Source organism: Protopterus annectens, chromosome 1.part0 (assembly GCF_019279795.1).
Source record: "Protopterus annectens isolate FY-2018-M chromosome 1.part0, PAN1.0, whole genome shotgun sequence".
Classification (NCBI taxonomy): Eukaryota; Metazoa; Chordata; order Ceratodontiformes; family Protopteridae; genus Protopterus; species Protopterus annectens.
This window is the reverse complement of record NC_056725.1, coordinates 359,101,009-359,115,426: the sequence shown is the minus strand read 5'-3', so window position 1 is coordinate 359,115,426 and position 14,418 is coordinate 359,101,009. Positions and strand designations below refer to the sequence as shown.

The following is a 14,418-nucleotide window of genomic DNA, read 5'->3' as shown; positions in this document are numbered from 1 at the left end:
TGTACCAACTCCTTCGCTCAACGCTTTCTGGAATTCATAAATTCCAAAGCCCTGGATCAACTTATCCACATCCCCAACAGGAGCAACAATATCCTAGACCTAGTCATTACCAACATGAGTGACCGGTGTTTCACACCTGAAGTCAACTCCTCATTGGTCAGATCCGAACTTCATGAGACCCATGTAGATGGACAATACAGTTACAACTGTTGAATCCTATACAAATGCACTGTATAAGCCCTTACACGAATGCATGGATCGTGCTATCCCAAACAGAACCAAGATGCTATCCTCCAAAAAATGGAAACCAATCTGGTGGTCCCCTGCCATAAACAAAATCTACAACAGAAGGAAGAAACTGTTGCAAAAGAGAGTAAAATCCCATGAGTGGAGGCGCTCCCTCATCAGCCTCAGTAAGAAGCTGAGATCCTTTAGAAAATCCTCCAAAGCTAGCTATGAAAACAAAATCGCCACTGATTCTAGGGACAACCACAAAGCATTCTATAGCTATGTCAAGAATCTCAATGGCAACACCCAGATCTGCAATGAGTTACAGCACAATGGCATGAAAATTACAGAACCAACTGATATTGCCAATATCCTGGCAGATAGGTTCAGTGCTAACCTTATCCCCATCTCACCCCCTAAAGAGCCCATATCTATACAAGAAGAATGCAGAGTCCCTGTAATCACAACTACGTAGGTAAAAGCTGCATTCTCTAAAGCCAAAAACACAGCATCCATGGGACCGGACAACCTCTCAGGCTGCGTTTTACCAAAACTTCAGAATGAACTGGATCCCCACCTAAGCACCATGTTCAATCATAGTCTTACGTCAGGCTTTGTGGCCACTGAATGGCACACAGCAACAGCTATCCCACTCCACAAAGGGGGAGCCACCACTGATCCCGGGAACTATCGCCCTATTAGCCTGACGAGCCTGGTCTGTAAGGCCATGAAACGTATCATCATGGAACTCATAAACAAAGACATTGGTAACCTCCAAACTCTGGACCCCACCCAGTTCTGGTTTGTGAAAGGTAGATCATGTCTTCTGAATCTGATCGACTTCTTTGAGGCAGTCGCCAAAGCCATGGACGGGGGTAAGGTGGTTCACACAGCCTATCTTGACCTCGCCAAGGCTTTCAACACCATCCCCTATTCTGGAATTAAAGCTAAACTCACTAAACTAGGTATAAATCCCTATGTCATAAGATGGGTTGCCAACTGGCTCACTGACAGAACCCACACTGTAAAAGTTGCAGACTCCAAATCTGACTTCAAACCAGTGACAAGTGGAGTACCACAGGGTTCAGTCCTGGGACCTCTCCTGTTTGGTATCTACTTCTCTGAAGTACAGGCTAACACAGAAGGCCTTTGGCTAATGAAGTTCGCAGATGACTGCAAACTAGGAGCCATAGTCAAGTCCCCAAATGATGTGGACATCCTACAGAAGGGCCTTACTGTGACAGATGCCTGGTGTCAGAGCCATGGCCTCAAGCTCAATGCCAAAAAGTGCATTGTCATTGCCTTTGGTAAAAACTCTGTACCCATGAACTACCACAAAGGCGGCAGTCTACTTAACGCCGAATGTGTGACAAGAGACCTTGGGACCCAGGTGGACAGTGGTCTCTCCTTTGATAATCACATTGCCACAGTAGTCAGGAAATCCTTCTACATGGCACACCTCATCACAAAAGGGTTCTCATCCAGGAAAAAAGAGGTCATTGTTCCCCTCTACTCGACACTCATTAGACCCATTATAGAGTACAACGCCCCTTTTGGAATGTACCTCACAAGACATCTGCAGCAGCTGGAAGGGCCACAGAAGTACCTCACAAAGAGGATTACTGGCCTCAAACAGATGCCCAACACTGACCATCTCAAAAAACTCCAGCTTTACTCCGTAGCATATCGCCGACTTCGAGGTGATCTCTGCCCAACATATAAAGCTATGTCAAATCCAGAGCTGTTGGACATGCTACACCTAAAGAAATCCCAATCCCTCTGAGATACATGTTCTAGGGATCTAAACCATGTCACCACAATAAACAGGACATGCTGGAGGGATAGATTCCTGTCCCAGAGACTTCCCATACTCTGGGACAAGCTACCCATCTATGTCAAGCAAAGTTCCTCATTAGCACTCTTCAAGAAAAATCTTGATGAGTGGATGGGAAATAGGAAATACACCCAGGGGATCATTTCTGTGGCTCTGCTTGACAGGGGCACAGGAAAATAAATTTCTTGGGTGGCGTAAGCCAGGGAACCTTGTTGGGTAGGCTTACTTAGGCCCTTGGGCCAATAGCCTAGTACTTACCTATGAACTTATGAGCCTATAGTCTTCAACATAATACATTCCATTGTGCAGGAAAATATAAAAATAAAAACAAATGACTTTCTTATCCGCAGGCTTAATAAATAACACATAAATAGGACAGGAGATGTTGTTTAACCTTCATGAGTTCTATATTCTAACTGGTTTCTCTACTACTTGGATGGTGCAGCAGTTGCATTGTCACCTCACAGCAAGAGGTTCTCTGGTTCAGTTCTTGGCTGGGATGCCTTCTGTGCAGAGTCTGCTTGTCCTCCCTGTGTTTGGGTGGGGCTACTCTGGTTTCCTCCCACGTTCCAAAGACACATGTCTGGAGTGTTTTTCCCTGGGCTTCTGTAAAAATTGGCTTTGTTCCAAGTCAAATTTTCCTGGTAAACAAAAGTTAAATAAACTTCTGTGTACCACATAGTAGCCTTAGAGCTATATATGTGTATGTAACTTCACCCCTTTTTAGAGCTACAGAATATGTAAATACAGTGTAACTTAGATAACATGCATTACATCACTTTAGAGTTCATCTTTACACTGTAGTGAGCATGTCATTGTTTTTTACATCAAAATAAAAAGTCTTTACATGCATTGAAAAAATATATATTTTAAATAATGAAACTTTTCAGTCATTAGGGTCTTTCTTAACCCTTGAACAGTCCATATGTCTGCCTTGTCTATCCAACATTCTTGCATAACTAGAGAATTTTAACAGGACTATCTGCACTGGACATCTGGTTTTGTTATTGAGACAGTTCATGCTGCAGTAGCGCTTTAATAGGCAGAGCAGGATTGTGGTCAAATGGGACCCTTAAAAAAGACATGTACTTTTTTTTAATTAAAAAGTAAATGTTGCGGCAGCACCCCTGGCCAGTGGGCCCCTCTCAGCCAGTAGGTCCTAGGTGACTGCCTAGGTCACCTAGTACTGGATCCAGCCCTGTTAATAGGACAACCAACATCAGGAGTCACTCTGTGCAACATCTGACTATCACAGTGTTGACAGTATTTTTGCAACAGGATTGATTGTGAAACGTCTAGTTAACCACCTTCTTGAACTTTGATTTTGATGTGTATTTCTTGTAAAACTGTTTGCTGTTTCTTCTATACAGCCTATAATCTTCCCCATGAACAACATATAGTTTTCATTCGGATGCTTTACAAAAAAACGTAGCTTCAGGCTGTGAACTTTACAATGGCTTTTGGATTCCTACTTTGTCCCTAAAGTATAAATCAGATAATTTTCTGTAGTTCCTATCATATAACATTTCAGGCTTTTGTCTCTGCTGATTTATTCCAGCACTTCCTTTACTTTGAGTTGATTCTCCAGTTTCAGCAATGTAGATGGAGTAGCCACCTAATGTTTTATAGTCTTCTGCCCCTTTAACAGCTGGGCTTGTGAGAGACTGAGTCTTTGCATTTAAGTATTCCTGTATACCAAACCTGCAGGATGACATACCTAATAGTTACTGCTATAGCATTTTCACACACAGTTCTTCCCCATTTGTATAGTTCTCTCCATTAGATTAAGGATAGTGTGGAATGGATGTCTTGTGTTTGAATTCCCATTCATACACCAATCTTCCATATTCCTGACTTGTATATTGTGAACTATTGTCAAATACAAGAACATCGGGTATTCTGTACCTTGCGAATGTAAACTTTAAAATGCTAATCACTCTCACACTTCTGTCTGTCAGTTGGATTTTTCAGGGAGCTTACAGTGCCAATAATTGTAACAAATTTATGCTAGCAATTCCATAGGCAATCAAGAACTAGGAATGCCAGCAGGTCTCCCTTTAGCTTGTTATGTGATGCACTGCATATGAAACAGTTCTGTACTACTTGTTCTGAGCTGACATTCCTGACGAATATATTATCTCTGGCATTCAGAATCAAAGTGTTCAAATGTGTAATGGAATTGTGTACAATATTTAGTAAGTTGTTAAGGGCTACCATGATTCACAGACGTGAACCATGGAAGTTCATGGTGGCCTACACTACCCGTCCTGGTTTTATGAATGGAGACCAGGAGCACCCTCATATATACCAATGCATGCTAGAATAGAAGGTAGCAGTGTGTAGACTGATAGTACTACACAGCACAACTAAGTAAGGAAGCTACTCAAGGTATATTATGCCTTATCGAGTCGCTATGTGTACCTACTTGGTAAGGCATGCTGTACTTTAACACGGTTTGCTGTGGTCTGACTTAATGTCTGACTGTGATTCATAAAGAAATTGAGTCATTAAGCATGATTCCAGAGGATGGCTCATTACCATAATATAGCATTGAAGGGATCTGGTGCTATGCTAGCTCCAATGGGAGGGGGATCACCAACATCACAGTGTGGTGGCAGGACAAGGTTGTGTACGCAGCAAGTTTGCCAACACTGGAATGGAATGATTAGGAAATTCTGGAGGAAATTCCACATATAACCAGTGCTGTAAAAATGATTGCAATTTGGGCTTCAGATATAAGGGGTTTTTTTTTACTATGTGTACATTGCTAATCATGTTGGATACTATCGTAGTGCCCTAAATAGGCACAATACAAAATTCACTTAATAAATTATAAATACCAATAAAGTGCAAATATATCCTTTTTCTGCTTATTGACCATTTTGCTTGTTGATTTTGTCTCCTAGATCCTAGGTGAACTACCGGAGCATTTTGCCTTTGTTGTAGTGTATGGAGTCCCTATTTATTGGCTGGCAGGCCTTAATCCCGCCCCTGTCAGTTTCCTGTTAAACTTCATTCTCGTGTGGCTTGTGGTGTACTGCAGCAGAGCAATGGCTTTGTGGGTGGCGGCACTGCTCCCCACCCTACAGATGTCATCATTTATAGGCAATGCCTTCTTTACAATTTGCTATCTAACAGGAGGATTTATCATACGTCTTGAAAATCTGTGGACAGGTAAATAATTATCTTTGTATAAACAGTGAAAGTATAGTGAAAATAAACAATAGTCTACTATGTATTTTTTCCTCACTAATTATTTTGCAAATGTGTTCAGCCATTCTTCTTAATTAGTATCTGTCTTAAATGTATATATAGAAGATATCAGACATTGCCTTATCATTATACATTGTGTATATCTGATGTATCTGGTATAGAATGCTGGACTGTTCCTCCAAAACAAATATAAATGTAAGCCTCACTAATTTCATGACTGTTTGATTTTTTTTTTGTTTTGCTTTGTTTTGTTTTTTAGCACATTTTGTTACAGATGCTACATAACAATGAACAGTGAACTATTTACAGCAGGAAACTAAACTAAATCACTAAACCTATGACTTCGCACGCACTTGCAATCTTGCTCCTTAAAAACACATTCAAAGTGATGTCACCCTGCATTACTAGGCTGCTTGAATAGTCTAGTCAAGTGGATGTTCATCATTTGAACACTGCTGCAGTAGTCTTAGCTATATGCAAGGTACAACAGTAGTCCAACTTTCAGAGCTTAAGAGCACCTTCTACATGCCCAAATCTTTGTCAGCTTGAGCAGAGCTGAATAAAATCAAAGGTTCAGACACCAAGCCCTTCAGAACTTTCCTTCTGCTGAAGAGTGCTCCTCTTGTGGACTTTTGAGGATCGGCAGTCAGCTAACAGTCCTCCATTGCTGAGCATAAAGGCTCCCTTTGAGGGAAAAAAACTTCCAGATTTTATTTTTATGACAGGAATTTAGCTTTTTCTATGAAATAACTTAATTAAAGCTAGGTAAAAGTGCTTTTAAAAACTATCACATGACTTTTAGTCACTTTTTACTTTGAAGTGTGAGTTTTTACTCCTGTGGGAAAATTGTTAAAACTAAGTCTTTCCTTGTTTTTCCTCACTAAAACTTGTATTTATTTCATTGGGGAGGCTGGGTTAAGTAGATAAAGTGCTTTTCACTATGTTTTTGGTTGAAAAAAACTACTTTTTTAATACTTACCTGTTTTACAGACTACTGCTGTCAGCCTTACCCAGGCATCAAGCATCATTACTGGTTTCACCATGGAACATTTTACCAGGTCCTCAGTTCTTCTCTCTTCCAGCCACAAAAAAATAAATAAAAGAAAAGAAAAATTCCAAACAGCCTTTGCCCCTTCATAAGGCTACAAATTTGTCTCAGACTCTGCTGTGGCTGGTTCTGGTTCTGGTTCCTCAATCCAGTCATCTTTTATATTGGCTCTCTCTGGTGTAGTGCATTCAGACTTCATGAAATGGGGGTTAAACACATCCTCTGCAACTGTTGAAGTGCCCTTGGTGGGTAAGATATCTTGTCAGTCCCAGAGGAAGGAGCAGGAAATGCCTCTCTGTCTAGCTGGACTGGAATGCCTGGCCCCAAGGATAATTTGCCTAACAGGAGTCAATCTGCTTTTAAAGAACTTCCTGTCAAAAGAAGCAGAAAGTTAAACATTCATTCTGTCCTTGTTTCTGTTACTTTGGACAAGATATGGTTTATTGCACTTAACTCAGGTTTTAGTTTAGACTCTTGACTCTTCTATTTTGGTGTTACTACTAAGAGAAAATGGAATTCTTAGTTTTCTGAAGATTCCCAATCAGGAAAATGATTTTGAGGAGACAAATTCTGCTTTCTCTTTTCAGGTGACTGATTCTGATTCTGAAGAGAGTGTTTTTCCTGATAGTCCCTTCAAAGAACTTTCTTTTTCTGAAAACATATCCTGAATGAATCAGTTGTTTCAGTAGGAACATAATGATATTTCACTAATCCTTGGAAATATTATGATTTATTATAAATGGAATTTCCTGAACCCACTCCTATTTCCTCCTGTTCTTCCATCTCTGGGGATGTGTTTATTATAGCCTGTAACATGCCTGACAGACAGCTTGCTGCCCCTAAGAAAGCAAGCACATTGTATAAAGTTCCTTAATCATACAAGTTTATATTTTCCAATCACAGATCTAACCCAGCGGTGATTCCTTAGGTAAATCCTGTGGTTGCTAAACACCTGGTAAATGGGAAAGTCTTTGAAAGATTAGCATAAAAAGTTATATATGTCTGCCACACTTATTGTTAGAATTCTTAATTGTCATGGTCACATGTTAAAGGTTTTGCTTGCATCTCTGGAGAGTATGAGGAAGATTATAGCTACCTTTTCTCCTTCTGAGGAAAAATCTTCTATGAATAATTTTATTCCTTCTGAGGTTCAGGTGAAAATACTCTTTGAAGTGTGCTTATGACTAAGCTGATGCCTTTTCCAGAGTAGCTGTGACTGGAACTATTATGAGAAGGTTTGTTTATTATGTACACAAAATCTACCTGAGTATGTTAAAACTGAAATTTGTAAGTCTTCTTTAGAGATACGAAGAGAGAAAAAAGTATTTTTGACTGCTAAGGTTCTGAAAATGTGTGATGACAGAGGAAAACGGATTCAGGGAGTTGCTTAGATTTTCATCCTTCTGCAAGTTAGTTAACAGTTTTACTTCTACCTCTGCACACCCTTTCATAAAAATCAAAAAGTAAGCAGACACAACAAGCATCTGGTAAGCAGGCATTCAAAAAACAATGGCAGGGGGGTCTACAAAAAGAAGGACCCCTCCAGAACCAAGAACAGTCCAACAAGTATGAACGACTATATCTGCAGAGTACCCCTTCCCACCCTGGAAAGCCTTTAAATCTTCCTCACAATCTGGCTCTACATTTCTTACTTTGGCAACAAATAACCTCAGATAAATGGCCTCTGAGACTGATTCATCAGGTATACAGATGGCATTGGGAATCCTTCCCTCCTTTTCAGAGAATTCCTCCTCATCCACTAGATCGAACTTCTTTTTCCTTCTCCTGTCATTTAGCATCTTTTGACTCAATGGGTGATAGAAGGTGTCCTCCTTTCTTAGCTAGGCAAAGTTTTTTAAGCCTCTTGGAGGCCAGTCTTAGATCTTTCTTTTCAAAACCAGTTTGTAAAAGTCTCAGAGTTCAAAATGCTATCCCTTTATGACCTGTTACCTCTGATTCTCCCTTTAAGTATCTTAGTAACCCTTGATTTAAAGAATGATTCACATCACATTCCTATAGCCTTACATTTCAACATTTCTTAAGGTTTTCTATGTTTGGGTTACATTTTCCGAATTACCCTTTGGGTTATCCACTGCTCCAAGGGTATTCACAAAGTGTCCATTGCCAATCATAGTATATTACAGACTGCAAGGTATTCACATCCTCCTTATTTAAATGACTTGCGTATGTTTGCAGACTCTTTTTCAAAGTGTCAGAAATCTCTCACTTGGGTGAAATATCTCAATTATAGACTGGGGTTTCAAGAGAACACCAAAAAACGTTTCTTTGAGTCCTTCTCACAAGATTGTTTTTCTGGGTTGTTTTCTAGATCCCTAAGTTCAAAGAGCTTTTCTTCCATGTGAAAAGTAGATCTATAGCTAAGTCATTTTCTGAATTTTTCCACTTAGTCATCCAAAGCTTCAGCAAGGGAGTTTCCCAGAATACTAGGATACATGGCATCCATAATTCTCATGATTCTTCTAGCAGACACCTCATGAGAAAGATTCAATGTAACCTAAAATCTGCATGGTCCCAAAATCAACATCCCCTGACATTCTTGATTTCTGTTTTTAAGATTTTTAAAAAGTGAATTGCTTTGCTGGAGAGATATTAGTTTTATCTGAATCCAGGTTTCTCATTTTCCCTACCAGTTCCAGCGCAGTCTGCATCTATAAACACTTCAGACTTTACTTGGGGAGCAGTGTCAGTGGAGTAAACATGCAGTGTCTTTGAAACAAAAAGGATTACTAAAACACATAAACATAAAAGAGATGTTGGAAGTCATAAATGCTCTCAATACTCTTAATCATGTATCCTCCCCTGGACCATTACAAGTAATTTCAGACAACACCACAGTGATGTGGTACTTAAACAAACAGGGAGGAACCATATCTTACTCTCCTTGCAGACTAACTATGGTAGCCTGGGATACAGCTTTTCAGTACAATCTCACTCAAAAGTCATCTTACATCCTGTCAGAGCAAAGGTTAGTGGCAGACAAGCCTCACAGGACCAGGACAGACTGTATCAAATGGAAATTGAATCAGAGGGTCTTCAAGGATTTGATCCAGCTGTGGGATTGCCTTAGATAGATTTATTCATCTCCATTCATAGCAAATCAACTGTCAAAATTTTGCTCCGGGACTCCTTCCAAACAGGCCACAAATACAGATGCAGTTTCATTTCCTTGGAAGGAAAGTTCCTCCATGTTTTTCCTCCATTTCTGCTGATATCCATAGTAATTCAGAAGATTCAGAATGACTCTGCAAGATCATTGTGGTGACAGCCTTCTGAACAATGCAACAGTGTCTCTCCATTATTTTATAAAAGGTGAAGGACAATTACTAAAAGCTTCCTCACAAACAAGATCTACTCACACAAGGCAGGGGTTTATTGATACATCATAGCCTGAAACAACTTCAACTAACTGCCTGGATGATAGAATTTTAATACTTTTAGGTAGATATTTTCAGAGAATATACAGCCGGTATTAGTGTAGGCAAAGAAATCTGCAACTAGAAAATCATATATTACTAAATGGAAAATATTTTCCAGTTGGTGCCAAGACAAAAAACAGGAACCCTTTAAAGAGTAGTATTTCTCTCATTCTACAATAGTTCTGTGCGTTAGTACCCTGTGGCCTTTCCTACTCCTCTGTCAAGGGTCATGTGTCAGCCATTTCAGCATATCTGCCCATAGATCCTCCCATCTAAATGCATTCCCATGTTAAATTGTTTTTGCAAGGGGTGTTTTATACCAGGCCACCTAGAAAACAGTTGGCTCCTCCTTGGTATCTCAACATTGTTTTGGAAAAATTAATTCTTGCTCCATTTGACCTAGCCCATCAGGCTGATTTGAGAACCATAACATGGAAAATAGTTTTACCGATTGCTCTGACTTCTGCAAGAGGAATGTCTGAGTTGGAAGCTCTCATGGTAGATCACCCTTATCTCATTTTCCACTAAGACAAGGTTTCCTTGAGAACTAGTCCTTCTTTTATGTCTAAATTGGTATCCACGTTTAGTTTGAGTCTAGCTATCCATTTCTATCTTCTTTACAGTGTTTAAAATGTGAGAGAAAGGATCTTCATGTTCTAGATGTCCACAGACAACTCAGATATTATCTTCAAAGAGCTAACACCTTCAGAAACTCTGATCAGGTATTCATTTCTTATGAACAAGACAATTCCAAGCAGCATCAAGACACACTCTGCCAGGACCTTGACTTCACCTAAGTTTTTTTTTTTTTGGGAAAGGGATGTATTCTAGAAGTATTTTAGAAGCAGCAACATGCTCCTTTGTACACACTTTTACAAAGCACTACAAACTAGATAACTTTTCCAGGTGTTATACAGGATTTATTATGACCATTCTCCAGAGGCTCCTGGACATTCATCCTTCTTTCTCCTCCTAGTCAATCTTAGCTATGGTAGTCCACCCATATAGCTAAGGCTACGGCAGCAGTGATCATGTGTTTTACATAGCACAGCTGTATAAGTAGATTTACAATAACAGTAGATGTTTGAATGATCACTGCAAAGTAGTCAATCTCTCCTTCCATACCTCTTACTTTCTTGTACTTTTTATCTCATGAAGACTTTGATTTTTATTTTTCTAGCATTAACCTCTTTCATGGCTCTAGCCTCCCTCTCTTAGTTGGCATGGAAGGTCTGAAAGGCTTGGCATCCAAAGCATTGATTTTATGTAGCTTTGTCAAAGCTGATAATGGTTGGGGTGCATGTAAGATACATTAAAGCACTGGAAGCTGGCAGGCTGTTATATGCTGTGTAGGATATAACCCATACAACTAAGGCTACTGCAGCAATGAACATTTGAATATCTACTGTTATGGTAAGTTTACTCACACAACTGACAGTCTGTAATCAGACTGAATCTACAATTCTAATAACCATAAGGTGGTAATTAGAGATAAGGCTATAGCCACTGAGAGCCTGAGACTCTTCTCATTCTGAAGAGATTATGGCTGATTGATCAGTATAGCCAGTCAGAGTGCACGGTTTTATATGTGTTCAAACCATTGCTTTGTATTTGCAACCTTTGGTCACTTTCCACCTTTAAAAAAACACAAGGCACATTTTATATTTCCATTGTCTTTTTTCAATGGTGCTTCTTTTTCTACATCTTCAGCACTTTTTAAAATAGTCTTGATACATCCCTAACACCATTTCCTTTGTTCAGTCATTCATTATTTTGCATCTAAGTGTGGAGTTCAGACTAGGAATAAGTAGTCAGCATTCTTATTTGCTTTTTGGTGCCTTCTGTGCAGAGTCTGCATGTCCTGCCTGTGTTGTGTGGGTTTCCTCCGGGTACTCCATTTTCCTCCCACATTCCAAAGACATACAGTAAGTGGACTGGACTCAAACTTGGCCACAGGTGTGCATGCAAGTGTGTGGTGTGGAAGAATTACCATGGCAGGGCTAACCAGGCAGTGGTGTAAACCTTGGCTCTAGATGATTGTCACTGTTGAACTCTACCCCATATGCAAAAATCGGAAAAAAGGATTGTGGACTGATGGATGAATGAACTCTAATTTACTTTTTAACATATTGTTTCTTTAGCATAATTTAGGACTTTAATAATTAAACTGATTCAATTAAAAATTCTAACAGAGCAGCTTATTCATTTACAATTCCCCTATCCTGTTTTCTTTGCCTATACTCAGATATCAATCCCTGATAGGCAATCTCTGGCCAACAGGAGAAATAACTTATTGGCTTCTTCCCACTATATTACCTTTCCCTCTATAGATGTTTCAAGAGGTGGTGGGGTAGTTTTATGGGTGCATAGCTCTATCAGATCATCCCTATTAAGAATATGCCAATGTATGAGACAATGACTGTTCGACTGCATAAAGGTACAACAAGAGGGCTATATATAGTACTGTCATATCATTCACCTAATATGGACAGTTCTTTGCACAGGAAGAATTTATATCATTTAGATGACTGCCTGAACTGTAAAGGTGACAAACTATTATTGGATGATTTAAATTACCCTGGAATATGTTGGGAGTCACTATGTACTAGCTATTACTTTGCTAAGGAATTTGATGATCACATCTCATACTATGGAATGACTCAGCTGGTAAAATTCAATATCAGGGAAAAATATCTTGGACCTTATATTGACTAATATACAGACTAAAGTACAATCCATAAAGATACTCCCACCATTAGGGTCATCAGAAAACTCTCTCACACTGATAATTCATTAATTGGGAATACACATTTAAAAACATATAAATATAGAAAGTTAGCTCTAAAAAGTTTTTGCTGAGCATTATGTGAGATGTGATTGGATGACTATAGTTGGTAGATCAGATAGTTGAAATGGATACAAGGTTTTGGAGAAACTTCTTTAGGAGAAAGTTACTACTATAGTAAAACAAAAAAAAAAATTCCATGTTCCCAGTTTGATGGAACAAAGATATTTTGAGATTGTACAGGAGGAAAAAGCAGAGCTTAAAAACCTTAGTAAGTTTCCCTTCATATATGAACAGAAATTTAATGTATCATGTAAGAACTTGAAAAAGGGAATTACTAACTACAAAATATGTTTTGAGAATGAATTAATTAATAGCATCCCAAATAAAAAAGCTTTTATAGATATATAAATTAAATTAATAACAATACGTTTTATTACCAATGTTGTTAATTAATGGTGAGACAATTATTGAGTCTAGTAAAATTGCCAATGCATTTAATTTATTCTTCTGAACCATTTGCTGAGATAGTATAGATAAAGATGATGCCTTCAGCTATTTTGTAAGAGGGTCATGCCCAGTGATAACAGGAATGAATATTACCAGAGCACTTGCCAAGTTAAAAGATACTACCCTTATGGACCCTGATCTGATTCCAAGTCAGGTGGTGAATTCTGTAAAAACTACTGTTTTACCTTCCTTAAGTTTAACATTTAATAAACTGCTAGAATCGGGAACTGTTCCAGAAGCCTGGAAACTATCATGTGTAACTCCAATTCATAAAGGTGGCTCAAAGGATCAGATGGGTAATTTTAGACCCATTAGTTTAACTTCCATATTGGGAAAATGTTTTCAGATATACACATTAGATCTAATTGGGAAATCAGAAGGCAACATAGAAATCCCGGATATTAATCAACATAGTTTCATAAAAAGGCAATCTACTGTTAGTAACTTCATTAGCTTTTATAAACAGATAGCCATTGCCTTGGATCTGGGCCTATATCCTAGAATTATTTTTCCGAATGTTGCAAAAGATTTTGACAGTTTACCTCACAAAGTTATTATTAAATGTTTACAGGAACATAAAGTTAATACATACATCATAAGATGGATTGGTGATTGGTTACATAGAAGACAACAATGTGTAAGAATACAATGTTCTTATTCTGAGTACTGCCAGGTTAAAGCTGGAGAACTGCCTTAGGACCAATCTTGTTTAATATGATGTTTGCTACATTACCCAAAAATAATAAATTTGGGGTTTATAAGTATGCTAAAGATTGCAAGATTAGTTTCTCAGTTCAAAAATCCCTCTGATGTAAATAAGTTAAATAATTAGTTATATTCTCTAACTTGCTGGGCACTGGAGCAGGTTAAAAATTCAGTTTAAACAAGTGTAAGACAATGTATTTTTCAAATAGATGCCCAAGGCCTCCTGTATTCAGTGCCTTCCCCATTAAATGAGGTACAGGAATATAAAGACTTGATCATATTTATTACATCTAAGTTATACTTTAATGCACAAGCAAATTAAATTTCTATAAAGGCAACTAAGTATATGTGATACCTGTTAAGAAGATTATCTACTAGGGATGAGCAGGTATTGACTTTGGTATTTAAAACGTATATAAAACCATTACTGGAGTACAGTAATACTTTTTGTATTTATACTTGGGGCAATTAAAAAAACTTGACAGATGACAAGGAGATTTACAAAAAGAATAGAGAAATATATATTTATGGATTATGGCCTTCGTGTTGTTGTGTCTTTTGGCTTTTCCCGGTTAGGGGTCGCCACAGCAGAACTCTGGTCTGCTAATGATTGGCAGTAGATTTTTACGTGCCGAGTTGCCGGCCCTGACGCACAATC

General features: G+C 38.6%; 1 protein-coding gene across 2 annotated transcripts in view; it reads left to right on the top strand.

The window, feature by feature from the left end:
• Positions 1-14,418, top strand: part of ABCG8 (ATP binding cassette subfamily G member 8) — a 645,419-nt gene that overhangs the window by 465,833 nt on the left and 165,168 nt on the right. For both annotated transcript variants that reach the window (XM_044060063.1, XM_044060055.1), the window contains exon 11: positions 4,969-5,236. In XM_044060063.1, coding sequence (XP_043915998.1) covers positions 4,969-5,236 — 268 coding nt within the window. The remainder of the gene's footprint in view (positions 1-4,968; positions 5,237-14,418) is intronic.